General features: G+C 43.3%; 1 protein-coding gene across 3 annotated transcripts in view; it reads left to right on the top strand.

Annotated features, from left to right (window-relative positions):
• The window catches only part of Glce (glucuronic acid epimerase), a 42,237-nt gene extending 29,390 nt beyond the window's left edge, over positions 1–12,847 (top strand). For all 3 annotated transcript variants that reach the window (XM_070043014.1, XM_070043015.1, XM_070043016.1), the window contains 3 exons: positions 760–1,358; positions 4,623–4,868; positions 9,354–12,847. In XM_070043014.1, the coding sequence (XP_069899115.1) occupies positions 773–1,358; positions 4,623–4,868; positions 9,354–10,378 (1,857 nt within the window). In that variant the 5' untranslated portion in view covers positions 760–772 and the 3' untranslated portion in view covers positions 10,379–12,847. The remainder of the gene's footprint in view (positions 1–759; positions 1,359–4,622; positions 4,869–9,353) is intronic.
• The last annotated feature ends 607 nt before the right edge of the window (positions 12,848–13,454 follow it).

Below are 13,454 nucleotides of genomic sequence, written 5' to 3'. Positions count from 1 at the left end.
GTGTATATGTATCTGCAAAGAAAAGTAAGACATGGAAATAGAATTTGGGGGTAGTTGGTATGTAAATTGTATTTAAAGACACAAGACCCAATTGCAATCACTTAGGGAAAAATAGACAAAGAAATCTGAGGACTGGGACCCTAAGACACTATAACCCTCAAGGGTCAGGAGATAAGAAGGAAGACTCACAGAAGATTAAGGAAGGAAGAGAAGATAGCATAGTACTGCAGGAGAGGACCAAGAGAGAGGATGCCTTGGAGACTGGGAACAGTGGCATCAGGAGGAAAGGTCATAGCCCATTTTATGCTCTAAGATACCAGATAGAATGAGCAATGCAGGTTCATTGGAGGCTTGGGTAACATGGGTGTTGATGCTTTGCAGGAAAGGGTCGATTATGTTTTTCAGAAGTGACTAAGCTGTTAGGACAGAAATGCTTAAATTGTTTGTTCTTAGCTATTTAAAACCGAACTATAAAATCTTTCGGCTTAGGGAGCCTTGCAGAAAATTGCCAGGATACCAAGGGAGAACAAAGTAAGAGAATTTGGGCATCTCCACTTGAGAGGATGATACAGATGAAGGGTGGAATCCTCTTACCTTTTTTTTTTTTGGTCCATTCTGAAAAATTTGAGTCAGATTTTTTGCATTTGATAAAATTGCCCTAATGTGGTTTTGGATATTTTAAAACTGAAGAGAATCTTACCCAATGTCAGAAATGTCAACGACACATCTGTGCATGAATCTTCCTTCTTGCTCTCATAGGTATGGTGTGAATATGCGTTGCTTGGCAGCTCGGGTCAACTACAAGACGTTGATTATCATCTGTGCACTCTTCACGTTGGTCACAGTACTTCTGTGGAACAGGTGTTCCAGTGACAATGCGACTTCATTTCCACGGCACTTGAGTAATGGCTTCAGGGTGGATGGACTAGAAAAGAGAGCGGCGGCATCTGAGAGTGACCGACGTGTGAACCACGGGGGCAGACAGCAGTCAGAGGAGACGCTCCTGCAGGAGCAGCAGAAAGCACCCCCTGTGGCTGGGGGCTTCGATGGCAGTGTGGGCAGCAAGGTGTTAGGGCTCAAATATGAAGAAATTGACTGTCTCATCAATGATGAGCACACGATTAAAGGGAGACGAGAGGGGAATGAAGTCTTTCTTCCATTCACTTGGGTGGAGAAATACTTTGACGTTTACGGAAAGGTGGTTCAGCATGATGGCTATGACCGGTTTGAATTCTCTCACAGCTATTCCAAAGTCTACGCACAGAGAGCCCCCTACCACCCAGATGGCGTGTTCATGTCCTTTGAAGGCTACAATGTGGAAGTCCGAGACAGAGTCAAGTGTATCAGTGGAGTTGAAGGTTGGTATCTGCCTGCTTGTGAGTACACAGCTATGGGTTGAAGCCCTTCCATTGCTCTGTCTTGGCAAAAGGGAACCAGTCAGGTCTGAGCTTAGAGGAGGTTTCTAGCTATTTGATTTAAGGGCTGCAGGAAGAGCACACCTGAACACACAGCATTCTTTCAGTACCTTCTTCCAGAGTCTCACTGGTTTTAGGTTGGGGCAGAGCACCTACAGAAATTTTGATTTCATATATGCAGTTCTGGGGCTAGGAATCTGGTTCAGTTGATAAACATTTGCCAGCATTTGCCAAGCTTGAACAAGGCCCTTGGTTCAATCTCTAGTATGTGCGAGAAAACAAAATTTATGTATTTATATATATATATATATGCATATATATGTGTGTGTGTGTGTGTGTGTATGTGTGTGTGTGTGTATGTATATGTATATAAATTTTATCCTCTAGTGAGAGGATTGGGAGAAAGAGAGCATCCACTGTCGTTGTGTCCTGTCCCCTGCCATACCGTACTGTCTGTTGCCTGGTTAGACAGCTGCCATCACTGGAAGGAAAGTTCAGGTCCAAGGACAACAATTCCTAGCCCCCATTCCATGTCCTCTGCACTTACCCAGTTACCTGTAGAGTACAGAAAGTGCCTTTCATTGCCTTTAAAACTGTGGGACCCTGGAGTACCTGATGGGAATAATTGGTCTGTCATGGACTTTGGTTTTCCAATGTAGCAGTGACCAGGAAGTCAAATTGAATTTTACTCTGAAGTGCATTGTTTAAATGAGAAGGAACGTAATGTGATTAGAAATTGCTTGGCTTCAGTTTCATTGTATTTCACCTTCCTTATTGTAGAATGGTTTTAATACCTTAATGCTAATTTCAATATAAACTTGATTTTACTATTTAAAAAATATATATGGATTGCTGAGGGTGTAGCTCAAGTGGTAGTATCTGCATGGCAAGTTCAAACCCCAGGACCAGCACCCCCCAAAAAAAGTTTCTTTTGACATAACTTCTTCATTTTGTGCTGCACCCTGATTGGCTTTTTCCTTAGTGCAGGGGATCAAATCAGGCTGTACACATACAAAGTGCCATTCACAGAATTACACCTCAAGCCCTACTTTTAACTTTTTTTTTCTGGTCCTGGCACTTGAACTCTGGGGCTGTGCACTGGTTTCTGAGCTTATTTTGCTCAAGATTAGCATTCTACCACTTAAACTACATTGACACTTCTGGCTTTTTATGACCATGAGACTCTTATTATCCTCAGATCTCAACCTCCTGAGTAGCTAGGATTAAGGCATGAGTCACCAGCACCCTGCTTACTTTTAACTTTTTAAAGCAGTTAAATTGATTTATTTCTTGACAAATGGTATCTGAGGTCAGGGTCCAGTTTGAAACCTCTCCCCCCGACGTAACATGTATTGAATGGGCTCTTTTCCTTCCTGATTCATGAACATGGTCTCTATCATTCATTTTACCAAATTTCCATAAGACTCCAGCAGACTGCTTGCTTGTTGTTCTTTCCCATTGACCAGTCCCAATTCTTGTACCATTGTTAGATTATATACATTTTATGATGTGATAGTTCTGCTTACTTTGGGGGCATTCCCAGAGAAAGGTTACTGACATGAAAACACCTGTAACCTGGTCTCTTAGCTTGTAGAGTACCTGGAATTAGTCTGCTTTTGTTGCTACAGCAATGCCTGGAACCACAATCTTTATTAAGAAAGAGTTATATTTAACTCACTGGGAGCTACAAGTGCAGGAAGCATGGTGCTGGTTTTGTGGAAGCCCCTTGGCCATGTTACTGGATAGCATTATGAAGAGAGCATTTGTGAGAGCATGAGGTCATATGGTAAGATAGGAAGCTAGAACATGGGGAAGGCCTTAGTTTTCGGTCTTGCTCTGTTTTGATTTGTTTTCTGGTACCAACGTTTGAACTTAGTGCTACATGCTTGCTCAGCTTTTGCTCTGGTGCTTTACCAATGAGCCCATCTTTTTGCTGGTTGTTTTAGAGACAATCTCAAGGACTTTTATGCCCAGGCTGACTTTGAACCCCCATCTTCCAGCTCTTGGCTTCCTGAATAGCTAGGATTGCAGGCTTGAGCAGCTGACACCAGGTCCTGTATTTTATAACAACTCCAGCATGAGAACTGCATCTGTGACTTCCTAGGGCAATTCTCCCAAGACCTCATCACTCCCCACAAAGCCCAGCCTCTAAGTAATTGTGCGTATTACCACAATGAGGACCAGGCCTCCAACACTAGCCCTCGGAGGCACACTCAGACCTTGTTGAAACCACAACAGCCCCTGTTGTCAGGGATTGTTTTGAAACTACATCAGAATAGTAGAATTGTCAGCTATAGATAGATTCCAGTGTCTGCTGTGCTGGTCAGATGCTTGCTTTTCATTTCAGAACTACAGTTCTCTCCTAACAGGTAAACACAGTTGAGCCATGAAATACTCTGGGCAATGTAATATTGTAGTTTCCATGTAGAAAGAAGTTGCTAACTAAACACTAATAGCAAACATTTAGAAGTTGCCCTAGAATTTTACAAGACATAATCCGTTACTGAGGTATGATGGTACATGAATGTAATCCCTGTACTTGAAAGGCTGAGGCAGGCGGATGAGTTCCAGACCAGCCTGGGGTACTGAAAGGGCTGGAGACAAAAGAGAAAGAATTGAATGTGGTCAAGTATAAAACCAAGTCAGTTTTTAAAAGGCAGTCCTTGTTCTTAAGAATTACATTTTGGCCAGAAAGGTATGAAAGTAATTTTAAGCTGGGTATGTACTTTTAGGTTTTCTCATTAAACAAATACTTTAGCCATTACATGGAATACTTCCTTGTTAGACCTTGACACTGGAGGGAGAGATGAGCAAGTAGTTAATGGAGTGTTACCTGCTGATGTTAAAGAAAATTACAGGATTGTTACTTAGAATAAACCGGGTGAGGTCTGTGCTTAAAATTGTGTAAAATGTGAATATGTGAACAAGATCACGAAAAGTAACTCCTGTAGCTGTGAGCAGAAGTGACGTACATAAACAGTCCTGAAAAGGTTTAGTTTGTTCATAGCTGTGTGTCACATGAGAATAATATATTTGTTCTGCTTAACTTGGGGGGACAACTTGAAGCAATTAGGAGAGCAGCATAATAAGAAAGCAGCCAAGTGGCCCTAATCCTGAGCCATGGAGGTACAAGGCCATAACCTTGAGGCATGCGGGTACACAGCAAGAAATGTCTGGCAGTAATTGTGTATCCTTCCTCTTTTACAGGTGTGCCTTTGTCCACTCAGTGGGGACCCCAAGGCTACTTTTACCCCATCCAGATTGCACAGTATGGGCTGAGCCATTATAGCAAGAACCTGACAGAGAAGCCTCCTCATGTAGAGGTGTATGAGACAGCCGAAGATGAGGACAGAAATGGCAAACCCAATGCCTGGGCAGTGCCCAAGGGCTGCTTTATGGCCAGTGTGGCTGACAAGTCTAGATTCACCAATGTGAAACAGTTTATTGCCCCAGGTAAGCTGTGTGCCATCAGCGCTGCTCACCTTTCTGTTGACATTCCCTTAAAATTTTCAAATCATTCTTAAAAACATATTAGCAGACTGTTTATGTTGCACAAGTCAATAAAGTAGTTGTATCATCCAAGTGAATTCCCTACAGAAGGAGAGGCTAGAAGAAAAGCAACAAGGTTATAAAGAGAGAAGTGTATGTTGTATGAAGAGCTGAGGTACACACTGCTCCAGGGAGATTCTTGGGTTCTGCAGCCCACAGAAATGGGGTCCCTGGGCTTTGGTTTGGGTTTTCCTTTGTTTGTGGTGCTGGGACTCGAACCTTGGACTTTGTGCATGCTAGGCAAACACTACCACTGAGCTGTACCCTAACCGCCTTAGTTTATTGTAATGTTGTACTGCAGTATATTTTAATTTTTGAGTTATTCCCCCTAATGTAGAAGGAACTTTTACAAAAAGAGCCATCCTTTCCTTTGTGTAATTTTTGCCAATAGCTTGTAACTTTTTCAACAAAAGTAGCATTACCAAGGAGGCCTACTCCCATATTGAATTGTGTTAATGTACTAAATTCTCTCAAACTTCATATAAAACCATCTTCATTAATAAAATCATTTAAAAAATCAAATTAACTTTATGCATCATCTCCCCTTTTACTGACAGTCTCATTAATTAGGATATAATGCATTTTTCTGCACTGATCAATATCTATAAGAATTAATGAGTCCATTACTTAAAGAGACAATGGAATCATACTAGTTAGCACATCAGGATTAATTCGCTCTACAGAGATGTTGTCAAGATCAGAACCCATTCCCCTTGTACCATCCTTGCAGTTGATAAATACAAAAGAGAGAAACGGTTATAAGCCCTCTTCTGTGTTCTCACCGTATCCTTTACTGATGACTGGGGAATTTACAGACCTTGTAAGCCACAGGACAAACCTCTTTCTAGATGGCCTTAAGTCATGGATTGGTGAGAGCTGATGAAGTGCAGGGTGACCTTGATGTTCCTTTCTGGGAGTAGAACTTTCCTCTGTGGCATTCTGTGAGAGTCCAAGACAGAATCTTTTCTTAGTGTAGGAGCCTGTGATGTTTAAGAAGATATTGCAGCAGGAAATTATTATATAAAGCCAAAGAACATTTGGTTTGGGGTACCCCCAAGGATCTGTGTAAATAAGGATAGAAAACAGCTGTTGCATCCTGAGTTCCTGGGAGTTTTTTCAGAGCTGTCGTATAAATTGTTCTAGTTAGAGCAAGCACTTTCACTGTATACTTCCACGTCCTATGTTCTGTTTCCCTTTGGCCTCTATCCATGGCCCATAGCTGGAGGTAAATCATAGGGAGAAAACTCTGTCAGTCATAACCATGTTGCCACGGGACACTGGGTACTGGTGAGGTATAGATGTTTGGGCATTCCAGTAGTGCCCGTACTTGCATACTACAGAAGTCTGTAGGAGGAGAGAGGGGAAGATGAAAATGGGGGGCTGTCTCATTGGACACAGGTGTATGATGCGTGAGGCTGTTTAGAGGACAGACCTCATGGAGGCGTTTCAGTACCCAGTGTTGCAGGCACAGGGGCTGGAGACTTTTGACCTTTCATTTTTTTCTTTCTTGGCCTTGAATTTTTGTTTTCCTGAAAGAGAATAAAATCATCTAGAGTGGGGGGAAAAAATATAAGCTAGATGTGGGACCCACCTGTAATCCCAGCCTTCAGAAGATGGAGGCAGGATCAAGAGTTCCAGGCCATCCTGAAGTATGTAGTGAGATCCTGTCTGGGGGGAAAAAATAAGTGACAGTGCATTTTATGAGTCTGCAGCACATTTTTATTGTTTGTTGAGTATTTTCCTAGTTTTAAAACTGAACTGGCAGTGTGTCACATCATACTTTATTAAGTACAAAGCACCCTCTGTCACTTCTGTGACGTGGCATGTCAGTGCCTCTTGTTTCTAGCCCTTCCTTCTCAGGCCTGTGACCCACAACCCATGCCCCATCAAGGTTCTGAGCACCGCCTCCTCCCTTTCAGCCTAGTAAAGCTGGTGATGGAAGTAAAGAATGGTGGAAGAAGTGAAGAGTAATGGTAGATTGTCATTGCTGTGTGACTCAGGAACCTCTCTGCTGATGGGAATGCTACATCCCACCACTTCATTCATTAGTGAATTATTGGATATAGCAAGTGATTCTTTAAATTGTGTCATTTAGAAGAAAATTCTTGGAGCAAATGATTTCTTTAGCTTTTCTCTCATTGTTGACTATGAAAGAGCCTTACCCTGAGAATGAAGAGTAAACAGCACTCAGGGTAGTCTGATTTGCTAAGGGTAATGTCATCTTGAGTGATTCATAAATCAGTTCAGAATCATTCCATGTTTCAGGGTTATAGTACTGAGCTTCAGATCCCGTTCACTGCAGAAGTGGGAAGTGCTAGTTAAGAGAGAGTAATGGCCTCTCAAAGCATGATAAAATGGGCAAGGCCATCACAATGGCCGTGTCCCTGGTACAATTTCCACTGTGGCTGATCCACTACATAAAGCAACCAAGAACATGTGCTACAGAGTCTGCAGTGCTGGGCTCCAGCACAAGGGTTAGATGATAGCCCAGTATGCTCACATACCACACTGACTGCTGCGAACACAGTTCCAAGTTCCTGCTTCTAATCCATGTTCTTGTGTATATACCAAAGGGTTCTTCAGGAGTGCCCTGGCCAAGGTCTGACATTATAGGACTTAGAGCAGTAACCCTTGCCATGAGGGTGTTTCTTCCAGTAGCGCTTTTCTCTCTTAAAGTCTTTGAACCTGGGTCCAGGAAACCTGAACCACTTAGCTGTCACCAGTTAGCTCTTGGCTTTGAGAAAGCCTGTGTGCTTTGATCTCTCCTATAAACATGTCAATTCCTATTTTGCTGTCTCAGATAATTGTAGGGATAGAATGAGATAATCAATCCATATGATGTGTTTTGGAAATATAAGCTGTGTAAAGACCAAGGTACTCATATTTCTCTGTAATATTTTTTATTCTTGCTGCTGTTTTAGAGTTTGGGGTCTTGGGGCTTTGAATTCAAGGCCTACCTCACACTTGTTACACAAGCATTCTGAGCCATGCTCCACCCCTTTTTGCTTTAGTTTTTCAGCTAGGGTCTCATGCTTTTGCTCAAGGGTGGCCTGGGACCACAGCCTTCCTACCCCTCCCTCTTAAGTAGCTGGGATTAGAGACATGTATCACTGTGTCCGTCTGCATTTGGTTTTAATATGTGCATTTCTTTCCTTGGTAGTTGAGATGATCAGGACTCAGAGTCCTCCGCCATCACTGTGTTGGAGCTGTCCAAGAGAAATTCCTATTTTTATTTTTTATTTTTTTGGTCGGTCGTGGGGCTTGAACTCTGGGCCTGGGCGCTGTCCCTCAGCTCTTCAGCTCAAGGCGAGTGCTCTACCACTTGAGCTACAGCACCACTTCCGGTTTTCTGGTGGTTTATTGGAGATAGGAGTCTCACAGTCTCTCCTGCCCGGGCTGGCTTTGAACCGCAATCCTCAGATCTCAGCCTCCTGAGTAGCTAGGATTACAGGCGTGAGCCACCAGCGCCCGGCGAGAAATTCCTATTTTTAATTTGAAGATAAAATAGCTTTTGCTACTTTCTTAACATGTGCTAATTAGTGCTATGAAGCATTATCATTTATTACTAGTTCTGAGCCATTGTCTTTTTAAAAAATCCTCACAATTACCCTGCAAAGTAATATATCTCTGTTTAACATGTGAAGGGGCAAGTACAAGTACTGTAGAGACAGTCTCCTCATCCAGGCCTTGGTGTGCACAAACACAGTTCTGGGAATTGAAGTCTTAAGTGAGATAGAGAGCATTAGGAATGGAGTAACATTAATTGTTAGATAAAAACTGGAAATCTGGAACTTCTACAGTTTCCAATGCTGTGAGCTGGGCCAGCGTTTGTCTGCTTTTCTTCTTATAGGAGGGCAGCAGTGTCATCAGCGATTGGTTAGCTGGTACTAGCACTAGAAAAGATTATGTTTGTGCCAGTACTGGGGCTTGAACTTAGGGCCTGGGTGCTATCCCTTAGATTTTTCACTTAAATCTGGTGCTCTACCATTTGAGCCATACCTCCACTTTTTGGTGGTTATTTGGAAATAGGAGTCTCATGGACTTTCTTGCCTAGCCTGGCTTTGAACCATTATCTTCAGATCTCCTGAGGATCAGGCATCTTTCTCCTGAAAGAGCTTTTGAATAACTAGGATTTCAACTGTGAGCCATCATCACCTGGCTTAGAAAAGAAAATTTGATCAGCAGTGTTTTAGTTTTCCTCTGAGTCCTTTACTATGTGTCAGTACTTTAACTTAGTAAAAGAAAAATGCATATGAATCTGATACATAGAATTCTCAAGTGTTAATTTTGCATGGTCCATAGTTGTCAAGAACACACTATATAGATAACCAAAGCTCGTTTGGAAGCTTTTTCTCCTCACCAGTCTTTTTGATGTGTTCTCCTCTTTAGAAGCCAGTGATGGTGTGTCCTTGCAGCTGGGAAACACAAAAGACTTTATTATTTCATTTGACCTCAAGTTCCTAACGAACGGGAGCGTGTCTGTGGTTCTAGAGACCACCGAGAAGGGCCAGCTCTTCACTGTCCATTATGTCTCAAATACCCAACTCATTGCTTTTAAAGAAAGGGACATTTACTATGGCATCGGGCCCAGAACTTCATGGAGCACAGTCACCAGAGACCTAGTTACTGACCTCAGGAAAGGAGTGGGGCTCTCCAACACAAAAGCTGTCAAGCCAACCAAAATAATGCCCAGAAAAGTGGTGCGATTGATTGCAAAGGGAAAGGGCTTTCTGGACAACATCACCATCTCCACCACCGCCCACATGGCTGCCTTCTTTGCTGCCAGTGACTGGCTGGTAAGGAATCAGGACGAGAGGGGTGGATGGCCCATCATGGTGACCCGGAAGCTAGGGGAAGGGTTTAAGTCTTTAGAGCCAGGGTGGTACTCTGCGATGGCGCAGGGGCAAGCCATTTCTACGCTTGTCAGGGCCTATCTCTTAACAAAAGACCAGGTATTCCTCAGTTCAGCTTTACGGGCTACAGCCCCTTACAAGTTCCCATCAGAGCAGCGTGGTGTCAAAGCCGTGTTCATGAACAAACATGACTGGTATGAAGAATACCCAACCACGCCCAGCTCCTTTGTCTTAAATGGCTTTATGTACTCCTTAATCGGGCTGTATGACCTAAAGGAGACTGCGGGGGAGACACTTGGGAAAGAAGCAGCATCCTTATATGAGCGTGGGATGGAGTCCCTGAAGGCCATGCTGCCCCTGTACGACACGGGCTCAGGGACCATCTACGACCTGCGGCACTTCATGCTGGGTGTTGCTCCCAACCTGGCCCGCTGGGACTACCACACCACCCACATCAACCAGCTGCAGCTGCTCAGCACTGTTGATGATGCTCCCGTCTTCAGAGAGTTTGCCCGGAGATGGAAGAGCTACCTCAAAGGTGGCAGGGCAAAGCACAACTAGTGCCAACAACCAAACCATGGTCAGCCTCAGAACCATAAGCTACAGGCCATGCACCAGGCATGGGGAACCCTGCTCCTGGCCTGAGACAGTTGCGTGTGCTCTGTGGGCAGGTGGCAGTTAGAGCAGGAATGTTTGGGGTGCCTTGCTCGTTGCAGGCTGTAGACAGTAAGTAACGGTGAATAGCCCTGGCCAGCTGCCGGCACATCCACACGCAGTGCGGAGCGCTTTTCAGATGTGATTATTTATATTTATATTGGAAACAGATGTTTAAACAATATGTGCTGTAATACAGTCAGTGTGTGTTTGTACCCTGGATAGTGGACTGTGCTCAACTTTTTAAAAGCTATTTCTTTTCTCTAGACATTTCTGGGAGGTAAATGGGTGTTTGTTGCATTTGTTCAATTTGATACATATGGAGACTATTTTGCATTATGGTTTTCTTGATGTGTGTAAATTAAACACACCCAGTCTTCAGGCTTCACAGTATGTAAAGCACAACTAGAATGAAACTTATTGACCGCACAAGAAATTACAGAAATGTTTATGAAACTTGATCTACAATCAGTGAAAGTGTGATAATCAGCCTGTCCCTCCTGCCACCCCTGTGTGATGGTTTCTTTGTATTTCCTCTTGACTTCACTTTGACAGTTTTGTCTAGTCCGGGGACATGATGTAGAATATTGACTTTAAACCTAAATTTGGTGAGGATTTAGTAATTTTAGGACCACCATCTCTTCTGTTGCACCTGAGGAAAGGCCTAGTTTAAATGTTCCATACATAAATCACACTGGGGTTCCCTCCCCTTGGGGGTCATTCTCTATTCTCACTAAGCCATTGGGGCTCTGTCTCTGTTGTTACTTGAAAACTTAGTTTTGAGTTATTCCAGCTGTTTAGAAGAGGTGCTGCTGCTGTGTCTGGAAAGGTCTTTGTTGAGCCCCAGACAGATTTCCTAGTAATGCACAGCCCAGAAACATAAGCCCCATAATAACAGACAGCTTGGAAACACACGAGCCCCTACATGTTGAAGGGCTCAATCGACAGAGTGCTCTTCACCTGACCTCAGAAGAACCGGTGCCCTCTCTGCCTACATGGTGTTGTGCAATGGAACATACATGTCTGTGATAGGTACACAAAATGTATGCACCTCAGAGTGGGCAGCAACATGAAAATTCATTCCACACTGGAAACAATTTTAAGCTGGCAGTATACAAATAAGCTTTGGTTCTCAATTTCTATGACCCCAGCTCTTCATTTTACCCATAACAGACAGATGTGGGTGTTACATTCCCGTCCACCTTTGTAGTTCTCAGACATTCAATGTCTCAACAACATTTAAGCATTAAATATGTTTTATCTCAGTAATAAAGGCAAGGACCTCCCCCATTTTTTCATGCTGACGTTTCAGATGAATGCCCTCCTTCTCCATGTTTGCTGTTACTTAGTGGGTCCAGGATTGTTTGTGTTTGCATGCTGGTCTTCAGAGAAGGAGAGCTGGTGAGAACACTGTGGTCCTGCTCTGGGACATACCAGTGCCTTAATCCCACAGTCCCAAGCTAAGAGGGGAGGGGAGAGGAAGGGCTGCTGCTGGTCTAACACTGCCCTCCACACTGTAGTGGCAGCTTGGTTTGTCTTCTATCCCCAAGGGGCATTGTGGGTACTTGAGGACATTCGGAATCATGGAGCTGATTGAAGTGCAGATACCCCGCAGATGTCCCTAAGTCAGTTTGTTGCAGGATGGTTACCTGTAGGTGAGCTGGACCACCAAGGAGGGACGCCACCTGGGACCATCTGCATTTTCACCCTGACAACTATAGAGCTGTCTAGGGTTTTAAATCATGGAAAATGTTTACTTATTTTGAGTTTAGGAATACTGGGGAGGGTACTTTAAAGTTTTGTTTCTTTAATTTTTATTTTCTTTAAGACTATAGGTGTTGGTTTTGTTCACCTAAACAGCAAAGGTAATTTGCTGATAATTGGTTGCCACTTCAATTGCTCAACCAACCAAAAGCTTCCAGACCAAGGTCAAGTTTGACCCTTTTGGAGTTCCTGTATGTAAGGCTTCAGTCAAGAAGCACCAGGTGTGCCAGGGGTGCAGAGGTGACCACAAAGCTCCTGTGCAGCGAGTGTCTTCTTGGCAGTGTGCACTTTCACAGGAGCTGCGGTTCCAGCGTCCTGTCATTGTCTTTCTCCTCCACTATACATGTGGGCTGTACACCATGTGTGAAATATGCAATAAATGTTTACATGACACCCTCCTTGAAGGGTAGTCCTGTGTAACGCTGTACAGACTTTGCGGTTGAAGCACAATGTGCACATGTTAGTTTTATATGCAGCAAAACTTGATTTTTTTGCAGATGGAAAGGTTATTTTGTTTCTACACAAAGTAAATGAATTGTGCTTAATGTAAAGCTGCTTTATAAAATTGTAAAATAAAGTTTTTATCTTAAAAGGAATGTACCTGGATATTTCTTTTCCTTCTCTAATTCTAAGATTATTTGAGTCAGCAAGCACATTTCTGGCCATTTGACGGCAAACCTATTTGTGTCAGGCAGAGTGGGGAACTGAGCATATGACACATGGGGACTAAGGCTGCTGCCCAAGTGGTAGAGTACCTGCCTGGAAAGCACAAGAGCCTGAGTTCAAGTTCCAATGGGGGAGGAGAGATACAAGCTCTCAGGAGTGTTGTTCTGCAAGGGACCAGTGAACTACAGTACAATGTCATTAAAGTCATAAAAGCCATAAGCTAAGGATGTCCACTCTCTACTCTTCAATATAGTTCTGGAACTCCCAACCAGAGCACTAAGGCAAGAAAATGACATAAAATGGATTCACATAGGAAATAAGAAATCAAATTATCCCTATTTGCAGATGGCATGATCTATACCTAAAGGACTCAAAAAACTCCATCCCCAAGCTTCTAAAGCTGATCAACCACTTTGGCAAAGTAACAGGATACAAAATTAACCCACAAAAATCCGTAGCCTTTCTATATGCCAACAGTGTACAAGCAGAGAAATTATGAAAACAAATCCATTTCCAACAGCCTCAAAAAAGTAAAATGCCTAGGAATCAACCT

This window comes from Dipodomys merriami, unplaced genomic scaffold, assembly GCF_024711535.1.
Source record: "Dipodomys merriami isolate MVZ:Mamm:240054 unplaced genomic scaffold, mDipMer1.0.p SCAF_33, whole genome shotgun sequence".
In the NCBI taxonomy this organism is placed as follows: domain Eukaryota; kingdom Metazoa; phylum Chordata; class Mammalia; order Rodentia; family Heteromyidae; genus Dipodomys; species Dipodomys merriami.
The sequence above is the reverse complement of the archived record's forward strand: the minus strand, read 5'-3'. Positions and strand labels throughout refer to the sequence as shown.